The following is a 19,538-nucleotide window of genomic DNA, read 5'->3' as shown; positions in this document are numbered from 1 at the left end:
CAGAAATTTGGGCTTTTCTGTGAATCACAGTATATTTTTGCACATTTTCACTCCAGTTCCTAGGGAAGGAAAAGAAACAATAAATCACCCTCCAGGGGTTTCTATTTAGTTTGGATGATACAGGCAAGTTATCTTGCCCCTTTAATCGATACCTTTCTCTTGCTCTTTTGCTCTCTGCTACCTGCTCCCAGCCCCCGCTGCCTAGAATTTGAACTCGTACCATGCCGGCGTCAGCCACCTCACTTTCACGCTAGTAATAATGACATGGAGGTTATGTATCTGAAGGTAAAGTAATATTTGATCAATGACGATGATACCACCAATCCAAATCCTTCAAGAATTCCTGACCATCTTTCTGGGTAATTGCATTTGCATTCCTCATCCAGAAAGCAGTGTACTTTGTCTTCACCATCCACCCGACCCAATAGCGCCGCTGTAGTGGTTTGTACAACGTTATGAACAAGGTATAACGACTAAAGAACCTAGGAAACTCACGAATTCGTCGGGAGTATATTTCAGCCCAGGTTTAGAATCTTGGTATTGGGGGACAATGAGTTGGAAATCATCTCCCCGGATGTATCGACTACCGTCCCAGTGCATTTTAACGGCAATACCCCTGCTCGTCGTGAGTATTGCTCGAGCCTTATAGCCTAGGCACGACGTACCAATCCAGAAGTCTCGCCCGTACAGGTTTGTCCCCATCGAAGTCAAAAACTACATTTTTGACATGCGCATCACTGTGGTGTGTCGATGAGTACGGATTCAGTACCACCTGGGAGAACTGACCAATGCTCGACACCATATGTCTTGACGACGTGCTCAATCGCGTCCATGGCGAGGTGCATGCAGGCCGCGATAAACTCTTGGAACTCGACGCCGAACGGATGTTTCTTGTATAGATGGTGCCTCCAGACAGGGGTCCCTTCGATCTTTTTCATTTTGAACCATCCGGAGAAGTCTTCTGGTTTCGGATCCTTGAGTTCTTTTATCATGTTGAGATTACGGAGCTCCAGTGCGATCATGAGAAGATACTGGTCTTGTTGATTGTTGCCTGGGTCAAAGGGGCGACCGCTCTTGACAACAGCATAGATTTCGAGGAGACGACGACGTTGCTCTGTGGTCCAGTTTTTCAACACCTTGATCACTGCGTCTGAACCGCCTGCCGCTTCATAAACTTTGGAGAATTTTCCTTCGCCGAGAAGTTTGCCCAATTTCGGTTGACCATCTGTTCGAGCAATCAATAAGGACACCCGGTATTGGGGGCAGTTGAGGTCGTACAATACGGTTTATCAGGCCCCTTGCCACTTCCACCGCCACCCCCCTGACCATACTTCTCGAGCGCACGATTGTATATATCCCAAGTTACTCCAGTGTGATCGCTGACGATCTCGACACAGACACCTATGCTCAGATGGTCAGGTTCGCAGTCGGGCTGGTAGGCACGTTATGCCAACCCACCTAGCTCGCGATTGACCTTGAGGCTCTCCTCGTGATAGTCGAAGAACAACTGGATGAATTTTTCAGAGGACAGCTCAGAAGAGGAGTCCTAGCGAGGAACGTACGATTTCCTGTCCTTGAGCAAACGCCCAATCCTTGACGTTATTGAATATGCTTATGAAGTCACCTGTGAGGTTCTCGATGTACCTGGCTGTCTCTGGTGATCCATACGAGTGTACCTACCATTTCCTGTCTCGTTATAGTCCACGGCACTATTAATTGTCCTGTCCTTGTGGTTCTCGTCCGGGTATTCGAAGAGATAGAGTGCTCGGTCACACCTTTGAGATTTTTAGATTGACTTCAGTCTTATAAAGCAAAGCTAATTTACGCACATTGCTCGGGGCGAGTCCTTAGAGACGAAACCAAGGGGAATACGCCTCTTTTTGATATCGTGAATGATCTTAGGTATGTCTTGAAAGAGGCGTATCTCGAGGGAGTAGTTGCTGAAGGAGATCATTCATCACCTCGAAGATTGAATGATCGACGTTGAACCCTCTCACCTAACATCGCGAATTAGTTGCTTGTCTGAGACGTCCAGTTCCAGATTGTCTTCGAGTTTCTTGCTAGCTGAACGACCTTTGCCCCACTTTGCCGGGTCGAGCTTGCCACTCCATACAGTCCAGCTTCAAGAAGAGAATCGTCAATGATGGGAGCTTCATAAAAAGTTGGACAGAGCGCACTTGACTTCAAATACGATGGCTTTGATGGTCATAACGTCCAGTAGGTGTTTCCTTCGAGTTCCCCTGCAATCAGGATGGGCCCAAAGATGGCTGACGGGATAACTGTGGGATCTGGTACATGTCGCTGTTCTTATTCGATTCAATACCAGATCGCAAACAGAAGGAAGTCAAGTTGAAATCGCCGGAGTCGGTATTTAATTTTAAACTCCGCGAAGCCTCGCCACTCCGCCCAGCAAAATTCAGAATTGCCTCAAGGAAACCTCGTTCCTATGAATCAATGCGATTTTGACATCGTATATACTCACAAGTCCTCACAAATGCCGCTATCGATTGACATGATGTATTATATCACCCTCAGGACTGTCGTCGGACTCAGAATTTCCTGATGGAAGGAAGTTCAAGCTAGAAGGTGTATGGAGGAGTTTGTGCTCCGTGAGTGACCGATTCCTTTCATTTACCAGACATTCGCGTCAGAGCCTACCCCGTTGAGTTGATATATGCTCGAATCAATAGATCCCATTGCCCGGAACAAGGTCAGAAGGTGCACGGTCAGCCGCTCAATAGACGTCGCGACGCGAATACGAACATTCTACGTCCAAGAGCATATCTCAATAGGGAGCGACGATCCACTCATCGACTTTGACATGAACATCAGCTCGGAGTCTGAATTGACAGTTTTGAGGGCCCACGCATACATCTTATATTGGACTCTGCATCCTAAACCGTGTACCCAAAGGTCGTCGCGCTAGTCACAAAGTACGTTTCTTCTACCGTCCTTTCCGAAGTTGGTGCGTCCTTTCAGTAGTGCCAAATATATATCCAAATGGATGAAGAAACTGCTTTTGCCGAAGCGAAGACGACTGTCTGCGAAACCTTAGGCCTTAGTACCCGGCGGTTTAACGAACTGGCGATGTATCCACAGGTTCAGGCGAACCTGATCTTGACGGTGGGCATGTCAGGAAAATGAACGGAGTTCTTCGTTCGTGGCCGGAAGATAACGATTCCTCAAGAAACGACTTTGCGAGATTCCGTGAAAACATCGGGTACCGTACCTACAAGACGGAGTGGTTGTGTTGTACTAGTATTTGCAATATTCTTCACCGTGGTTATTTTGGATATTGGCAGAGGGAAAGAAAAGAGGAAGTAAGTTTCTTCCTTGAAACCTCCAGTTTATACTTAGTCTGGATGTTGTAGGCAACTCATCTTCCTTCCATTTCTCTTTAGCTCCCCCACTGAGACCTTTCATTGACTTCTTCCTCTTCCTCTTCTCTGTCTTTTGCTCTCTACTACTTGTACACAGTCTCATACCACTCCCCGACCCACTTTCACACTAATAATAATGGCATGGAGGATACGTATCTGAAGATAAACGATATTTGATCAATGACGATGATACCACCAGTCCAAATCCTTCAAGAATTCCTGGCCGTCTTTCTCAGTAATGGCATTCCTCGACCATAGAGCAGTGTATTCTGTCTTCACCATCCACCCTACCCAATAGCGTCGCTGTGAAAGGTTATGAACAAGCTATAGCGACTAAAGAACCTAGGAAACTCACGAATTCGTCGGGAGTATATTTCAGCCCAGGCTTAGAATCTTGGTATTGGGGGACAATGAGTTGGAAATCATCTCCCCGGATGTATCGACTACCGTCCCAGCGCATTTTAACGGCAATACCCCTGCTCGTCGTGAGTATTGCTCCTCGAGCACTATAGCCTAGGGACGTCGTACCAATCCAGAAGTCTTGCCCGTACAGGTTTGTCCCCATCGAAGTCATAGACCACATTCTTGAAATGTGCATCGCTGCGGTGTGTCGATGAGTACGGATTCAGTACGACTTGAGAGAACTGACCAATGCTCGACACCATATGTCTTGACGACGCGCTCAATCGCGTCCACGGTGAGGTGCATGCACGCCTTGACAAACTCTTGGAACTTGACGCCGAACGGATGTTTCTTATATAGATGGTGCTTCCAGATATGGGTCCCTTCAATCTTTTTCATTTTGAACCATCCGGAGAAGTCTTCTGGTTTCGGATCTTTGAGTTCTTGTATCATGTTGAGATTACGGAGCTCCAGTGCGATCATGAGAAGATACTGGTCCTGTTGATTGTTGCCTGGGTCAAAGGGGCGGCCGCTCTTGACGATAGCATATATTTCGAGGAGACGACGACGTTGCGCTGTAGTCCAGTTTTTCAGCACCTTGACCACTGCGTCACGATCATCTGCTGCTTCATAGACTTTGGAGAATTTCCCTTCGCCGAGAAGTTTGCCCAATTTCGGTTGACCATCTGTTGAGCAATAAGTGAAGGCAGTAATGCGTGCAATCGCGAGGTCGTACAATACGGTGTGTCAGGCCCCTTGCCGCCACCATGTCCGTGTCCGTGTCCGTGTCCACCATTTCCATGGCCATACTTCTCGAGCGCACGATTGTATATCTCCCATGTTACTCCCGTACGATGGCTAACGATCTCAACACGGACGCCTATCTGGTCAGATTGGTGGTCAGGCTGGAAATGGGCTGAATCACCTAGCTCGCGATGGACCTTGAGGCTCTCCTCGTGGCAGTCAAAGAATACCTGGATAAATGTTTCAGAGGACGGGTGAAACAGAGGAACCACATTGATAGGCATACAATCTCGTTTCCTTGAGCGGATGCCCAGCCCTTGATTTTGTTGAAGATACTTATATAGTTCCCTGTGCGGTCCTTAGTCCACCTGGCCGTATTTTAGGAGCAATGAAGGTGCACCCACCACTACCAGTCTCGTCGTAGTTCACACTGTTGATGATTGGCTTGTGGTGATGGTTTTCGTCCGGGTATTCGAAGAAGTAGAGGGCTCGGTCACACCTATGGATCTTTGAATCGTTCTCAGCCTGTATAACTAGGTCGAGGAACGCACATTTTTCGGGTTGAATCCCTGGAGACGAAACCAAGGGGAATATGTCTCTTTTTGATGTCGTGGATGATCTTCGGTATGTCGTTAAAGAGACGTATCTCATGAGAGTGGTTGCTGGAGACGGTAGTATATAAACTTTCACTTTCACTGGTCCAAGATTGAGGATTGAACCTTCTCACCTAACATCGCGGATTACGTGCTTATCTGAGGAGTCCCGTTTGAGGTTGTCTTCCGGTTTGTCGCGAGCCGAGTGGCCTTTCCCCCACTTGTGTGGGTCGAGCTTGCCACTCCATACAGTCCAGCTTCAAGGATCGTCAATGATGGGAGCTTCATCGAGACTTGGACAGAGCGCACTTGACTTCAAATACGATGGCTTTGATGGTCATAGTGTCCTGCGATAGTGTTTCCTTCGAGTTCGTCTACAATTAGGATGGGGCCAAGATGGCTGATAAGATGATTGTAGCCTTGGGTTTCATCTTCTTGAAGTAATTCCTGCTGTCAAATAGAAAGTCAACTTGAAGTCACCGGAGTCGAAAGAAAGCCGACTGACTGTTTAGATAATCTATTCGCTCCTTGTGCAGTGCCCTCCAACCTCGTGCCTATCATGAATCCCGTCAATCCGAAACGCCAATTCTGACATGTTCTATGCTCAAAAAGTGCCGCTATCGATTGACATGATGCATTTTCGCCAACTTGAAATCGTCGTTGGATCGCCCCGGGGACTTCCTGATGTGTATATATGGAGGAGTTTGTGCTAAGTGAGTGACCGATTTGACAGGCACTCGTCTAGACGTCCGAATTTATCGTGCGTTGAGAGTCAGCGGTCGGCATTATTGGTGGACTGAAGCATTTGGCGGCCGTAGGCGTAAAAAAACCAAGATTCTACCGCAAAAAATAATTTTCAATTCTTACCTTTCTAGGTTTATCTGTCAGGAAGGTGCTTATCCTTTCTGGCCTAGTCTTATCCGCATCTTCGCCTACCGATTGACTATGGTCTCTTCATCCACTTTGACGTGAGCGACCGCTTGGACTGACAAGATTCACGCTGCCTCTTGAGGTCTACGGCATACATTCGGTGTACTTATACTCGACCGTTCATGCATTTGACTCTGCATTGTCCATCATGTACCCAAAGGTCGTCGCGCTAGCCACAGAGTGTGTTTCTTCTACCCTTCTCATCCAAGGTTCCAAATCACTGATTTGTTCTGAAAGCTGGTGTATCTTTTCAGGACACCTCGACAGGAAGACTTGGGGAAAGGGACATGGAGCCCTCCCAAAAATTCAAGACAACATTCTCCGAGTGAATGATCACTTAGTTCGAGACCGAACGTGAGCTTTCCGAGTTCGGTCATCTTTTCTTCAACCGACCATCTTCTCAGCAATGCGAACCACAAGTGTCAACTCTATCCCGACATCCCTCGAATCGTGGCCGACATCCTGAAAAACGGCGCGAAGCTAGCCATAGTATCCCGAAACCCTAGCAAAGACATGTACGCCTATCTCATGTTCTTCTCTAGGCGTCGTGACTTACCCTCAGTTTTCTATGTAGGATGGACAGGGCGCTATACTTCTTCAAAGTCAAGGATCAACACGGAAAGGATCGTCGCCTCATTGAACTGGTCACTTACGACGAGGTGTACGACAGTGAGTAGTCACCAGCACACATCTAACAAGAAACTGACGCGTCATACAGAGGATAAGACAACCCACTTCCGTGCAATCCACGGTTACAACAAGGAACCCTACATAGATATGGTGACCACACCCCTTCGAGTCCCGGACCTTTTCTCAACTTCACTTCCCAGATTCTCTACGACCGTATGAAGCAGAGCACCAAGGTTGAAATGTTGCTAGGTTAGCACAGTCTTAATCTCGATACTCGACACATGGAATGCTGAAATGCGACGGGTGATTACCTAGGCGTGACCTTCCAGTATTGTCCCAATGGGTTGTCCTGGAACGTTTACCAGGAAGGGATTGCCACCTGGCGTCGTACGAAAGCCCTTCAAAGTCCATGGCACGGTCTCCAGCTCACTTCCTATCCAAAGCGAAAGTTTATTGGTTATTCCGGGATGGATCTCGGCAGCATAGAACTCCTTGAGAAGGGGGGTAGACGTCATGACAGGAAAGAGGCGGCACGATGGGGGTATGCGATGTACGTTGCAGACGACCCGCGCGTGTAAGTTGCCATTTTTTCGGTGTTCCTCATCTGCTTATTGTTCAACTGCTCACTCGTCACCCCGCAGTGCCAAATACTTCTCCGACTGGATCAAGAAAACTGCTTTTGGTCCCCAAGCGAAGACGATTGTCTGCGAGATCTATGCAAGAGACGGTGAGAAATGGGACAAGATGAGCAAGGTTCGTTTCTCCTACATTCCGAGATGCGGGTTTATATTCATGAAAGACCTACAGATCTGGGTACCCGATCACCGACATGACCTGAAGACGGACGTCAGAAAAGACGAGGTGACGGTTGCGACGAGCGAGCTGAAACGCGACAGCCAGGTTGCGAAGTGGGGAGTGCACCGTCCCTACGTGCTCTTCTCCAGGCATCCTAACATGGGAAAACGGGATGGACTCCAGTTCCCTATCCCCCAGCCGCAGCGTTTTAACGAGCTGGTGATCTATGGCCAGACGCAGGAAAACCTCATCGTTATCCAACGTATGACTGATGCCCAACTCAACCAAGCCATCAAGAGTAAGGTAAATGTCCACTACGAGCATAAGATTCCGCAGTGGAACATCAAGGTACCAGAGGAGACGAAGGCGGATTTCCGAAAATATCATGAACGTCCGACTCTTACTAGGCAAACTCGTTTGTGATTGCGAAAGTCTACTCTCGAAATTACATTTCCCTGTTCGTCTGTGATTTTCCAACCCGCTATTCACAATCTTTACGCTGGATGCACATGTATAGGTAGTTTGCCCCTCTATATAAACTTCATCTTTGCAAGCAATCATCGGCGTGGGCGGTCCGGTAAGCGCTCTAACGGTCCGATTCAGAACCGGTTACGTTCGAACAAGGATCCACCGGCTCCTTGCTTGCTCCCCAGTCTTCAGAAAATCTGTCCTACCCCCAAGATTTGGCCATGGATCAGCGCACTGATAATTTTTTGTGCATTTACGTCCCGCAACATGGTGCATGTGTCAAGGGATCTAGAGCGCGTTAAGAATAGGTATCTAAAATTCAACATCTCAGCCTAATAGGCTAATACTCTTTAGGTACTTCAGGCTACACTGGGGAAGAGATCGCGCCCATGCGATGTTTCGATGACTTATCATGCTTGCTGTCGATGTTTACCATCTGCCTGCCGACACTGAATTGGAGCCTTAGAACACAATGAAGAGGGTCACCATATACAACTGAATCTTGGTATTTTGAATGGGAATAGGCACGAGCCTGAACACACCAACAATTGCCAACAAATCAACGCTTCCACGAGCATCTGCCGCTACAGTCTGCGGTACTCGACTGCTTGTTCAAGAACTAACTGCCACTATGTATCCCAAAGTCGTTGCATTATCCGCAGAGTGCGTTTTTTTAGCGTTCCTGTCTATTCGAAATCACTGATCCGATTTAAAAGCCGGACGATTTTCTCGGGAGATCTTAACGAGAATACCTGGGGAAAAGGACACGGAGCACATCCAAAAGTTGAAGACAACATCCAAAAGGTCAACGATCATGTAGTACAAGACCGAACGTGAGTTTTCATGTAAACATAACCGCAGTTGGAGTCACTGATGATTTTTTCAAGCAATGCAAACCATAAATGCGAGCTTTATCCTGCCGTTCCACGAATCGTGGGTGACATCTTGAAGAACGGTGCAAAGCTCGCCATTGTTTCACGAAACTCGAGCAGAGATATGTACGCATCGCCGGGGTGAGCAACTTGGTAGTAGTAACTGACTCTCAAACCTCTACCCAGGGTAGACAGAGCACTCTACTACTTCATGGTCAAGGATCAGCACGGAAAAGATCGGCGGCTCATCGAGCTAGTCACCTATGATGAGGTGTACGACCGTAAGCGGACACCTCAATATCCTCGTCACGGACTAACGCCGTGTTGGACAGAGCATAAGACGGTCCACTTTCGCAACATTCACACCTATGGCGTCGCCAACAATGAGACGTACATATCTATGGTGACCGAAATCCTTTTTTGTTTTTGAGTTTTCTGTCTTTGTCTAAACTCGACTTCTTCTCCAGATTCTATTCGACAATATGAAGCAGAGCACCCGCGTCGAAATGATGAAAGGTTAGCATTGACTCTGAGCCTGACAACCGAGTCGCTGATGGTATATTGGGCCAGGCGTGACCTACCAGTGGTGCCCTCACGGGTTAACTTGGAATATGTACAACGAAGGAATTGCCACCTGGCGCCGTATGAAAGCTCATCAGCTTCATTGGCGGGGTCTTCAGCTCGATGCCTACCCAAAGCAAAAATTGATTGGGTATTCCGGGATGGACATCGGCACCATCGAACTTCTTGAGAAGGGCGGTAGGCGTCTCGACAGGAAGGAGGCCGCGCGATGGGGATATGCTATGTACGTTGCAGACGACCCCGTCGTGTGAGTATAACTGAGTACCACTTTCGTGCCCAAGTTCCGCATTGACTCGATTGTAGTGCAAAATATTTCTCCGACTGGATCAAAGCCACTACTTTTGGTCCTCAAGCGAAGACCATTGTCTGTGAGATACACGCTAGAGATGGTGACTTATGGGATAGTATGAACAAGGTTCGTTTCTTCGAGTCTCTTTTAAGATGGCGTGTCTTATGTATTACAATACGGCAGATCTGGGTACCTGATAATCGACATGATCTCAAGACCGACGTCGATCAAGACGAACTGACCGTTGCGAAGAGTGAACTCACACGCGACAAACAGGTTATCGAATGGGGTGTTCATCGGCCATACGTACTGTTTTCCAGGCATCCTAACATGGGAAAACGGGATGGACTCCAGTTCCCTATCCCTAAACCACAGCGTTTTAACGAGCTAGTCATCTATGGCCAGACGCAGGAAACCCTCATCGTCATCAAACGTATGACCGACGCCCAACTCAACCAAGCCATCAGGAATAAGGTGAACCTTCAGTACGAAAACAAGATTGCTGAATGGAATATCACGATGCCCGAGGAGACGAAGGCGGATTTCCGGACACATCATGAACATTACTCTTAGGCACCCCAAATATTCCTTACGACTTCTCATATTTAATCATACTTATCAGTCGTCTTGGGGAGGTTCGGTCAAAAATTGAAATTGATTACTGTAAAATATATCTGAATGCATACCCAACTGCATAGCCCAGAGTCTATTGCCACCGCAAACCCTTTCTCACGACTTTCCTTCGGTCCACTCATCCATGTCTGTCGTCCGACAGTCGACTTCACTTACAATGGGACGGTCTGCTGCACGCTCAAACCCCTTTTTTCGAGCCTCCGATGCTCCTCAGCAGTTACATGGATAAATTACAGTACTCGGGGAAGACTCGATGACTCACGTTCCAAGGCGCCACGGTGCCAACACTCGGCGTGAACTCTGAAGATTTCACTTCTGAAAAGCCCAAGAATAACTCGGAGTCACCAGACTCGCGAATTCTATGGAGAAGAACCTGGTGGAAGTAGGAGTTAGGTCGATCTCGTAAAACTGCCCCAATCGATGCCTTCTTCCTACTCAGTTGGACGGAAGAATTTGGCGGCCGTAGGGGTTCACTTCAGTGTTCTAAAAAAGATTAAGAACAAATACTCACATCATTGTAACCGGCACTGGCGCAGAACAGCATGATATGATGCGACAGCAGCAATGTTACTAGGACAGGCACAAAAAAATAAAAATTGGTTCGCCGTGATTTCTTACGTTTCCAGGTTTATCTATTGATTAGGCTAGCCTCATCTGCATCTTCGGTTCTTTTTGGATGGACTAGGGCCTCGGTGAAAGAAGGCCATGCGTCCATAATGACGGCTGTCATTTGCGTGAGTGGAGTTTAGACCCTTCCATGCTTGATCCGACTGTCAACATCGGGAACTTAGAGCATGATTGGTTGACTTTTGGAGTCTGCCGGTATCTTGGACGGAAAGCTGAACACCCGACCAGGTGGCAGGGAGTGACAGGGATTCCAAGCTTACACGTCCATCACTTCAAATACTCGACAACTCATACAATAGTCACGGGTCCAAGACTTGAACCAAAATCATGTCGTACCCGAAGGTTGTCGCATTGGGGATTGAGTGCGTTTTCTGACCATCCTGTACCTTTGCGACACTAATCCTTTTCCAAGGTGGGTGATCTTCTCAGGCGATCTCGACCAAAACAAGTGGGGGAAGGGATCCGGAGCTCGTTCTAAACTCTCAGATAACATCCTGCGGGTCAGTGATAGCGAAATCCAGGACCGAACGTGAGTACCCTTGTGAGCTCACTGATCTCTTGAAGGTACTCAATGACTTTCGTAGCAATTCGAACCACAAGTGCCACCTATATCCCGACATTCCCCGGATTGTGGGTGACATCTTGAAGCATGGAGCGAAGCTTGCCATCGTCTCTCAAAACACCAGTAAAGCTCTGTATGTCATTCATGGTACCCAGCTAAACAAAACCACTGATCGCGAGTTTAATGTAGCACGGACCGAGCGCTCTACTACATGATGGTCAAAGATAAGGATGGAAATGATCGCCGCCTAATCGAATTAGTCAACTACGACGAGGTGTACAACGGTTAGCGGTGAGGCCAGTCAAGAAAGAAATCGAAACTGACGTATATTTTGCAGAACCCAAGACTGTCCACTTCGAAAAGATACATGGCTATCGCCAAGTCCCGTACATGGACATGGTGATTAGCATTTTGTTTACGAATCTCCTGACTTGTCTGAAGCACATTTCTCAGGTTCTCTACGACCACGTAAAGCAGAGTACCATCCCAGAGATGTTGCAAGGCCCGTGGGATTCATAAATATGCGGCTTTGATGCTGACCTCTAGACAGGCGTCACCTTCCAGTATTGTCCGAGTGGCTTGACTTGGGATTTGTACCAAACTGGCCTTTCTATCTGGCGAGGAACAAAAGCTATACACAGTCCATGGCACGGTCTTGCACTGACAGCCTATCCGAACCGAAAGCTCATCGGATACTCTGGAATGGATCACGGCACTATCGAGCTCCTGGAGAAGGGCGGGAGGCGCCATGATAGGAAAGAGGCTGCTCGTTGGGGGCATGGCATGTACGTTGCGGACGATCCACTCGTGTCAGTACTTCCACTACTTTGCTCACCGATATTACATATTCATTCGGTCGTAGCGCACGGTACTTCCGGGATTGGATCAAAGTGACCACTTTCGGCCCTGCGTCAAATACTACTGTCTGTGAGGTTTATGCCAGAGACGGTGAGATTTGGGACAAGATGAACAAGGTCTGTTTCCCGTTCGAACTTGAATGGGTTTTGTCTGATGTAACGAAAGATATGGGTCCCCGACAACTGCCATGACTTAAAGACACATGTCGACAAGGGCGACGAACACATCGCAGAGAGCGACATCAAACGGGATGGGCAGGTCGCCGACTGGGGCGTCCTTCGGCCTTACGTGCTGTTCTGCAGACATCCCAACATGAAAGACCGTGATGGAATGCAGTTCCCCATCCCAGAACCAAAGCGTTTCAACGAAATGGTCATTTATGGCCAGACACAGGAGAACCTCATTGTAATCAGACGCATGAGCGATGCCCAGCTGGAACAAGCGATCAACAACAAAGTTAACCTTGAGTACGAGCACAAAATTCGTGAGTGGAACATCAAGGTGCCGGGGGATACCAAGGCAGATTTCCGAAAACACCACGAGAATCCCACTCTCTAGTTAAATCCTTCCCCCGCCGGGGTCTGTCAGATATGTACCTATTACAGTGTACGCCACGTAGTATTACCAGACCATTACGAGTAGAACCCAAAGAAGTGAAATGGGACGAGAGGCGATTCCTACGATTTCAGGAGTACCGGTGGCAGTGGCGCCCGGCCTTCGTGTTTCCTCTTGCTTGAAGGACGACATGCAGACCCTCACCAAGCGAATAGAACCACTACAGTTTATTTGCACAACTCGGGAACGTCTGGTATTAGGATGAAACTTCTACGATCTTCTCCATCACGGCGTTAACCATGTCCTTCATCTCTACCTTTGTACTTTCGAAGACCATCAGGTCGTTTCCTTTGGGAGCACCAGACAAGACATCATCGCGCTCGAATATGTGTTTGTGAGCTTTGAGGTACGCGGGCCAAACAATCTTTTCCCAGTACTGTGGAGGATCGCTCCACGTATCCCCCTCTACCAAGAGTGTCAGTGTTGGCATTGAACTAAAAGTCAAGACTTGCCAGGCGTGTAGTAGGAGCGGGCCTCTCGCCTAGCCTTGGCAACATCTTCAGGAATACGAATGAACGCCTTCACGTCGAGAGTTGAAACGATGCGCTGTGAGCAGTCAGATTAATGCCTTGAAGACAGTATCACCGATCATGAGACAGACTCACCTCGTCCCAGTACAACAAGAAACCATCAACTATGATCCAGACGAGATTTTCGCCCCGGGATTGGCGTTCTGCAAAGACCTTCTTACTGAGCTCCTTCCATTTCGAGATGACTTCGTCACCGACGGGAACAGCAGCGTTTTGGTTGAAACTATCGACGGAATGGTGTTCACCGAGGACACCTGTCTTCTTCAACTCGATGAGGTAGTTGGCCATGCGATCCCATTCTACGGCCCCTTCTGGATCGTCCCAGTTCTCGAAACCGAATTCTGGGTCCTTCGGAAGTTTTTCAGCAGGCTGTTGAGAGAAAACTCAGCGAGAGTTCAGTGAAGGCGATGAAACGGGCCGCACGGGCACAAAATCCTAGGATACACGTTGTCAGTAACTTTGCTGTTGGCGGAGAGATTCACGATAAAGGGAACGTACATCCTGGTGCAGAATGTGGCTGTTCGGGAGGCAATTCTGAAGGTGCTTAGCGAGGGTAGTTTTCCCTGATGATGTGGCCCCGCTTCATTGGTCTTATGCGTCGACAAGAAGCATGGATTTGAGAAAGGTAAGGCTTACCCAAGGCCAATCATGATAACGCGTGTCGTCAGAGATTGTGTGCTCATCTTCAGGGAGGTTGAGCTGCAACTTGGGGGCTTCACGGTCCGTTGAAAAAACTCGATACTGGATAGTCGAATTCGGATGGTCGATGGATCACCTTATCTAGTATATATGGTATCATTCGTGGTCATGGACTATGGTCGATTAGGGTCGATTCTGGTTCTTTGTTTGTCCAACAAACAGAAGGAAATTTCTTTCGGATGATCCCACGCCCTATTCAATTTCCCATGCAGATTCATACTAGATCTTCTCAAATGAAGTCCGACTTCCTCAAAGCGAGCCTGATCATGGGGTAGATCGATATCAGCGCTCAAGACTGTCAATTTGCAAGGAGGTACTACCGGTATCTCAGTGCATTTGGAGTTTGGACTGGATTCATTCCGTCAATCTGAAGGTACTACCGGTACTACCTCAGTGCATTTAGAGTTTGAAGTGAATTCATTCCAAGTCAACTAATCAATATCAGCGCTCAAGACTGTCAATTTGAAGGTACTACCGGTATCTCAGTGCATTTGGAGACTGAATTCATTCAACCACAGCTGGAATTCACACTCGTGGCGACCACCCAAGCCTTTCCAGTATTCAAAGCCGTCGTAATGACGAATACATCCTAGGCGTCTTGAATGCAGTCCCTTCCTTCTTCTCGATGAAAACTTAGATTCAATCCGTTCTCGACATCTTGAATGGACGTATCAAAGCCGGTTCCTGGACCCATCTTGAATAGGGCCAGTCAAGACCTTTCTTTTTGGGGATACCGGCAGCCATTGTACACCGAGTCTCACGAGCCTCAACATTTCACGCATGAATTGGGCCTTTGAGGGTTGCGAGCTATGCATAATGCACCAGACTCGCATACCGGCTTGTACAAAAGGACCTTCGGATTCGTGCTACTCTCCCCATCTTCCCCATCTCTGAGGAACTTTGGCCTACATCTTTTTGCCTTTCCAATTCCATGTACCCAAAACTCGTCGCTCTTGATACAGAGTACGTCCGCTTTCCAGAGCATGCTGCAGCTTACTCACCGCCACATCCAGCTGGACCCTCTTTTGGGGTTGGCTCAACGTCAACGAATGGGGTAAGGGCCCGGGCGCGTATTCCCCTACCGAAGACAACATCGAGAAGAGGAACTATTGGGAAATTCAGGATCGAACGTATGTTTTCATATATTCTTTCGTTAATCTGCTTTTCATCGACATCGCCTCCAGTAATCACAGCAGAGCCTGCGGCATGTACGCTGATGTGCCGAAGATAATACAGGATATCTTGAAGAACGGGGCAAAACTGGCCATTGTCTCTCGGAATACGAGCAAAGCCATGTAGGTGTTTTGAGTCTGCAAAACTGCTTTACTGTATTGTGCTTACATCGGATCAGGTGTGACAGGGCCCTTTGGCACTGGACTGTCCAGGATCAACATGGGAATGACAAGCGGCTCATCGAGCTCGTTAATTTTGACGAAGTGTACGATGGTAAGTCAATTGCACGAGTTGATTTCATGGCAATGCTTAAGCCAGCGCGTGCAGCCGATAAAACGACCCACTTTCGTAAGATCAAGGGCTGGACAAACTTTGACTACTCTGACATGGTGGGTCTTACCACAGCTTTGAGGTGGAGATCCGCCGGCTGATTTTCTCGGCCCCAGATCCTCTTTGATGATGAGGCGATCAACAACACCGTTGAGATGATGCTCGGTATGCTTTTTTCATTCTTACTGTTGCACATTTGACTGACACCTGTCGTAGGCGTGACTTTCCATGTTTCGCGAGATCAAAAGGGCCTGACCTGGCAGAACTATCGGGAGGGACTGGATATATGGCAACGAACCAAAGCTATCCACAGCCCATGGCATGGAACAACCTTGAACAGTTACCCCAAGAGAAAGCTCATCGGATTTTCGGGGATGGACATGGGAACTATCCGACAACTTGAAGCTGGAGGGAGGCGAACCGATAGGAAAGAAGCTGCGAGATTGGGCTTTGCCATTTATGTCGCGGACGACCCTCGGGTGTAGGATTCCAGTTTCCTGTGTCGCATTTCTCTTTTTCTTAAGTCTAAACAGGGCAATTTGGTTTAATAAGTGGATCAAACGTTTCTTTCCCGGGGTTGAAACCGCCGTTTGTGCCATCTACGCTCGAGATGGGGATATATGGACTCGAATGAACAAGGTACGAGGATTCAAGTCACACCAAGAAACGTTCACTGAAGAACGCTTAGATTTGGGTGCCTGACAGTCGCAACGATCTCAAGCAAAACAGGGCGTCAGATTTTGCGCTCGGCTGGAGCGAGGAGGATCGAAACCGTCAAGTAAGGCGGTGGGATGTGAAGAAGCCCTACGTCCTCTTCTGCCGGCATCCGAACATGGGGGACGACTTTCCTATAGCCAACCCTCAGCGGTTTACCGAACTCGTGATATATCCACAGGTTCAGGAGAACCTGATCTTGGCGGTCCGCATGTCAGCAAGTGAACTGAGGTCTGCGACCAATGTTCATTACGAAGGGAAGATTCGCGAATGGCGCATCACGGTTCCTCAAGAAACCCGAAACGAGTTTGCGAGTTACGGTGAAAACATCCGCTGAAGTGACCACGTAAGTACGGAATGGTTGTGTACTAGTATAGGCCAGTACAGTATTCATTTCCCCCCTTCAATGGTCATCTCAAACAACCCATGGCCAAGTGCTTCAACTTGAGTATTTAAAACAAACATGAACCGGCAACAAACCGGCGAGTCAAGCAGCGCGACTCGTGATCTCAGCATTCCGTCCGCCGCTCTCAAGTATGTCGCTCTTGTTGCTTGTGCTCAGTAGCCTAGAGCTGCTCGCCGTTACCGTCCCGTCAAGGAAATATGAGAAATCTAGTAGTACGGGACGGCCGTCTGACCATATTCTATCATCTATTGGTGCCAGTTCTGGACCATAACATTGTTTTCAGATTCCAATTTCAGATCACTCATGTCGGTGCATATGAAGCAAGTATAAAGTTTGACATTCAACTACAGCTGGAGGATTTCATTCACACTCGTGGCCAACGCCCGAACCTTTTCAATTTTCGACGTAATGACGAACTTGAATATCGGAGGCCCACTTCAAGAAGTTCCAGATTTCACCGATTCGGGCCCAGTGGATGTAATTCCTATCTATCTATCTATCATATGTATAGATAGGTATCGATAGATAGATTACACAGACAAGGTGATCTCCTTGAAATTTAGTGACCGGCGCAGGACAGGATGGTGACACGCGTGACGTAAAAAATTGGTCTGGGTTTGTTCTTACCGCCGTGCTTCTTTTCTTACCTTTCGAAGTCTCCTGATCCACTTTGACATGAGCAGCGAGCGTTCACTTGGACTGACAACGGCATACATTTGGTGTACTTATACTCGACCGTTCATGCATTTGACTCTGCATTGTCCATCATGTACCCAAAAGTCGTCGCGCTAGCCACAGAGTATGTTTCTGTTCCTGCTACAATTCCTTCTCATCCAAGTCCAAATCGCTGATTTGTTCTGAAAGCTGGTGTATCTTTTCAGGACACCTCGACAAGAAGACTTGGGGAAAGGGACATGGAACCCTCCCAAAAATTCAAGACAACATTCTCCGAGTGAATGATCACTTAGTTCGAGACCAAACGTGAGCTTTCTGAGTTTGGTTATCTTTTCTGCGACCGACTATCTTCTCAGCAATGCGAACCACAAGTGCCAACTCTATCCTGACATCCCTCGAATCGTGGCCGACATCCTGAAAAATGGCGCGAAGCTTGCCATAGCTTCCCGAAACTCGAGCAAAGACATGTACGCCTATCTCATGTCCTTCTCTAGGCGTCGTGACTTACCCTCAGTTTTCTATGTAGGATGGACAGGGCGCTATACTTCTTCAAAGTCAAGGATCAACACGGAAAGGATCGTCGCCTCATTGAACTGGTCACTTACGACGAGGTGTACGACAGTGAGTGGTCATCAGCACACATCTAACAAGAAACTGACGCATCATACAGAGGATAAGACAACCCACTTCCGTGCAATCCACGGTTACAACAAGGAGCCCTACATAGATATGGTGACTCACACCCCTTCGAGTCCCGGTCCTGGTCCTCAACTTCAATTCCCAGATTCTCTACGACCATATGAAGCAGAGCACTAAGGTTGAAATGTTGCTAGGTTAGCACAGTCTTAATCTCGATACTCGACACATGGAATGCTGAAATGCGACGGGTGATTGCCTAGGCGTGACCTTCCAGTATTGTCCCAATGGGTTGTCCTGGGACGTTTACCAGGAAGGGATTGCCACCTGGCGTCGTACGAAAGCCCTTCAAAGTCCATGGCACGGTCTCCAGCTCACTTCCTATCCAAAGCGAAAGTTTATTGGTTATTCCGGGATGGATCTCGGCACCATCGAACTCCTTGAGAAGGGCGGTAGACGTCACGACAGGAAAGAGGCGGCACGATGGGGGTATGCGATGTACGTTGCAGACGACCCGCGCGTGTAAGTTGCCATTTTTTCGGTGTTCCTCATCTGCTTATTGTTCAACTGTTCACTCGTCACCCCGCAGTGCCAAATACTTCTCAGACTGGATCAAGAAAACTGCATTTGGTCCTCAAGCGAAGACGATTGTCTGCGAGATCTATGCCAGAGACGGTGAGAAATGGGACAAGATGAGCAAGGTTCGTTTCTCCTACATTCCGAGATGTAGGTTGTATTCATGAAAGAGCTACAGATCTGGGTACCCGATCATCGACATGACCTGAAGACGGACGTCAGAAAAGACGAGGTGACGGTTGCGACGAGCGAGCTGAAACGCGACAGCCAGGTTGCGAAGTGGGGAGTGCACCGTCCCTACGTGCTCTTCTCCAGGCATCCTAACATGGGAAAACGGGATGGACTCCAGTTCCCTATCCCCCAGCCGCAGCGTTTTAACGAGCTGGTGATCTATGGCCAGACGCAGGAAAACCTCATCGTTATCCGACGTATGACTGATGCCCAACTCAACCAAGCCATCAAGGATAAGGTGAACGTCCAGTACGAACACAAGATTGCTGAATGGAATATCACGATGCCCGAGGAGACGAAGGCGGATTTCCGGACACATCATGAACATTACTATTAGGCGCCCCAAATATTCCTTACGACTTCCCATATTTAATCATAAATGTCAGTCGTCTTAGGGTCAAAAAATTGAAAGAATCGACTACTGTAAGATATATCTAAGTACATATCCAACTGCATACGATCGATATAATCAATCCCTTGCCCACAGAGTCCGTCGCCGTCTACTGGCACCGCCTTCGGTGCACTCATCTATTGTCTGTCGTCCGACAGTCGACTTCGATTACAGTGGGACGGCCTGCTGCACGCTCA

General features: G+C 48.1%; 8 protein-coding genes across 9 annotated transcripts; 5 read left to right on the top strand and 3 right to left on the bottom strand.

The window, feature by feature from the left end:
• Positions 1-301: 301 nt before the first annotated feature.
• On the bottom strand, positions 302-2,209 carry E1B28_005029 (uncharacterized protein; the record flags this gene model as incomplete). Its single annotated transcript, XM_043149569.1, has 11 exons — positions 302-433; positions 496-616; positions 666-737; positions 787-1,225; positions 1,279-1,401; positions 1,459-1,507; positions 1,563-1,624; positions 1,681-1,775; positions 1,830-1,940; positions 1,998-2,120; positions 2,178-2,209. 11 exons carry the CDS (start codon positions 2,207-2,209, stop codon positions 302-304), a joined length of 1,359 nt encoding a protein of 452 aa, XP_043014175.1.
• Positions 2,210-2,395: 186 nt separating this feature from the next.
• Positions 2,396-5,618, bottom strand: E1B28_005028 (uncharacterized protein). Of its 2 annotated transcripts, none has more exons than XM_043149568.1 (10): positions 5,429-5,618; positions 5,254-5,376; positions 4,931-5,188; positions 4,813-4,874; positions 4,708-4,756; positions 4,519-4,662; positions 4,030-4,468; positions 3,909-3,980; positions 3,736-3,856; positions 2,396-3,683 (listed from the first exon to the last, which is right to left on the bottom strand). In XM_043149568.1, exons 2-10 carry the CDS (start codon positions 5,258-5,260, stop codon positions 3,558-3,560), a joined length of 1,278 nt encoding a protein of 425 aa, XP_043014174.1. In that variant the 5' UTR covers positions 5,261-5,376; positions 5,429-5,618; the 3' UTR covers positions 2,396-3,557. The 2 variants fall into 2 exon arrangements, with proteins under 2 accessions (XP_043014174.1, XP_043014173.1); XM_043149567.1 differs by having other exon boundaries at positions 3,736-3,980; positions 4,931-5,025; positions 5,078-5,188.
• A 7-nt stretch (positions 5,619-5,625) lies between these two features.
• E1B28_005027 (uncharacterized protein) lies at positions 5,626-8,038 on the top strand. The gene is made up of 10 exons (XM_043149566.1): positions 5,626-5,832; positions 5,890-6,229; positions 6,287-6,403; positions 6,454-6,564; positions 6,624-6,718; positions 6,768-6,829; positions 6,880-6,928; positions 6,995-7,253; positions 7,321-7,432; positions 7,487-8,038. The coding sequence occupies exons 2-10, from the start codon at positions 6,198-6,200 to the stop codon at positions 7,895-7,897; spliced, it is 1,248 nt and encodes a 415-aa protein (XP_043014172.1). The 5' UTR covers positions 5,626-5,832; positions 5,890-6,197; the 3' UTR covers positions 7,898-8,038.
• A 535-nt stretch (positions 8,039-8,573) lies between these two features.
• E1B28_005026 (uncharacterized protein) lies at positions 8,574-10,258 on the top strand (the record flags this gene model as incomplete). The annotated part of the gene is made up of 9 exons (XM_043149565.1): positions 8,574-8,605; positions 8,659-8,775; positions 8,830-8,940; positions 9,001-9,095; positions 9,147-9,217; positions 9,282-9,330; positions 9,385-9,643; positions 9,700-9,811; positions 9,869-10,258. The coding sequence occupies 9 exons, from the start codon at positions 8,574-8,576 to the stop codon at positions 10,256-10,258; spliced, it is 1,236 nt and encodes a 411-aa protein (XP_043014171.1).
• A 1,014-nt stretch (positions 10,259-11,272) lies between these two features.
• Positions 11,273-12,923, top strand: E1B28_005025 (uncharacterized protein; the record flags this gene model as incomplete). Its single annotated transcript, XM_043149564.1, has 9 exons — positions 11,273-11,307; positions 11,358-11,474; positions 11,530-11,640; positions 11,697-11,791; positions 11,845-11,906; positions 11,961-12,009; positions 12,058-12,316; positions 12,370-12,481; positions 12,531-12,923. 9 exons carry the CDS (start codon positions 11,273-11,275, stop codon positions 12,921-12,923), a joined length of 1,233 nt encoding a protein of 410 aa, XP_043014170.1.
• Positions 12,924-13,071: 148 nt separating this feature from the next.
• E1B28_005024 (uncharacterized protein) lies at positions 13,072-14,278 on the bottom strand. Its single transcript, XM_043149563.1, has 6 exons — positions 14,147-14,278; positions 14,009-14,090; positions 13,934-13,945; positions 13,586-13,879; positions 13,433-13,526; positions 13,072-13,385 (listed from the first exon to the last, which is right to left on the bottom strand). The coding sequence occupies exons 1-6, from the start codon at positions 14,191-14,193 to the stop codon at positions 13,177-13,179; spliced, it is 738 nt and encodes a 245-aa protein (XP_043014169.1). The 5' UTR covers positions 14,194-14,278; the 3' UTR covers positions 13,072-13,176.
• Positions 14,279-14,948: 670 nt separating this feature from the next.
• Positions 14,949-16,858, top strand: E1B28_005023 (uncharacterized protein). The gene is made up of 9 exons (XM_043149562.1): positions 14,949-15,172; positions 15,223-15,339; positions 15,394-15,504; positions 15,561-15,655; positions 15,710-15,771; positions 15,829-15,877; positions 15,929-16,193; positions 16,246-16,351; positions 16,401-16,858. Exons 1-9 carry the CDS (start codon positions 15,141-15,143, stop codon positions 16,761-16,763), a joined length of 1,200 nt encoding a protein of 399 aa, XP_043014168.1. The 5' UTR covers positions 14,949-15,140; the 3' UTR covers positions 16,764-16,858.
• Positions 16,859-17,440: 582 nt separating this feature from the next.
• On the top strand, positions 17,441-19,413 carry E1B28_005022 (uncharacterized protein). Its single transcript, XM_043149561.1, has 9 exons — positions 17,441-17,631; positions 17,697-17,813; positions 17,864-17,974; positions 18,034-18,128; positions 18,178-18,239; positions 18,292-18,340; positions 18,407-18,665; positions 18,733-18,844; positions 18,898-19,413. Exons 1-9 carry the CDS (start codon positions 17,600-17,602, stop codon positions 19,285-19,287), a joined length of 1,227 nt encoding a protein of 408 aa, XP_043014167.1. The 5' UTR covers positions 17,441-17,599; the 3' UTR covers positions 19,288-19,413.
• The last annotated feature ends 125 nt before the right edge of the window (positions 19,414-19,538 follow it).

Source organism: Marasmius oreades, chromosome 2 (genome assembly GCF_018924745.1).
Source record: "Marasmius oreades isolate 03SP1 chromosome 2, whole genome shotgun sequence".
NCBI lineage: Eukaryota > Fungi > Basidiomycota > Agaricomycetes > Agaricales > Marasmiaceae > Marasmius > Marasmius oreades.
Note: the sequence above shows the minus strand (reverse complement) of the source record. Positions and strands in the feature narration are given on the sequence as shown.

What these genes read in the sequence shown, in the direction of transcription:
- E1B28_005022 (XM_043149561.1), top strand. Translation starts at nt 17,600, where the DNA reads ATGTACCCAAAAGTCGTCGCGCTAGCCACAGA. An exon ending in TTACGACGAGGTGTACGACA is followed by an intron (nt 18,129 to 18,177) that starts GTGAGTGGTCAT and finishes CGCATCATACAG; the next exon opens with AGGATAAGACAACCCACTTC. An exon ending in AATGGGACAAGATGAGCAAG is followed by an intron (nt 18,845 to 18,897) that starts GTTCGTTTCTCC and finishes AAAGAGCTACAG; the next exon opens with ATCTGGGTACCCGATCATCG.
- E1B28_005027 (XM_043149566.1), top strand. Translation starts at nt 6,198, where the DNA reads ATGTACCCAAAGGTCGTCGCGCTAGCCACAGA. An exon ending in TTACGACGAGGTGTACGACA is followed by an intron (nt 6,719 to 6,767) that starts GTGAGTAGTCAC and finishes CGCGTCATACAG; the next exon opens with AGGATAAGACAACCCACTTC. An exon ending in AATGGGACAAGATGAGCAAG is followed by an intron (nt 7,433 to 7,486) that starts GTTCGTTTCTCC and finishes AAAGACCTACAG; the next exon opens with ATCTGGGTACCCGATCACCG.
- E1B28_005028 (XM_043149568.1), bottom strand. An exon ending in CAAGGTCCATCGCGAGCTAG is followed by an intron (nt 4,663 to 4,707) that starts GTGATTCAGCCC and finishes CTGACCAGATAG; the next exon opens with GCGTCCGTGTTGAGATCGTT. An exon ending in CGGGCAAGACTTCTGGATTG is followed by an intron (nt 3,857 to 3,908) that starts GTACGACGTCCC and finishes CACGACGAGCAG; the next exon opens with GGGTATTGCCGTTAAAATGC.
- E1B28_005024 (XM_043149563.1), bottom strand. Translation starts at nt 14,193, where the DNA reads ATGAGCACACAATCTCTGACGACACGCGTTATCATGATTGGCCTTGG. An exon ending in GTTATCATGATTGGCCTTGG is followed by an intron (nt 14,091 to 14,146) that starts GTAAGCCTTACC and finishes AGACCAATGAAG; the next exon opens with CGGGGCCACATCATCAGGGA. An exon ending in CCGCTCCTACTACACGCCTG is followed by an intron (nt 13,386 to 13,432) that starts GCAAGTCTTGAC and finishes CACTCTTGGTAG; the next exon opens with AGGGGGATACGTGGAGCGAT.
- E1B28_005023 (XM_043149562.1), top strand. Translation starts at nt 15,141, where the DNA reads ATGTACCCAAAACTCGTCGCTCTTGATACAGA. An exon ending in CACCGTTGAGATGATGCTCG is followed by an intron (nt 15,878 to 15,928) that starts GTATGCTTTTTT and finishes CACCTGTCGTAG; the next exon opens with GCGTGACTTTCCATGTTTCG. An exon ending in GTCGCGGACGACCCTCGGGT is followed by an intron (nt 16,194 to 16,245) that starts GTAGGATTCCAG and finishes AAGTCTAAACAG; the next exon opens with GGCAATTTGGTTTAATAAGT.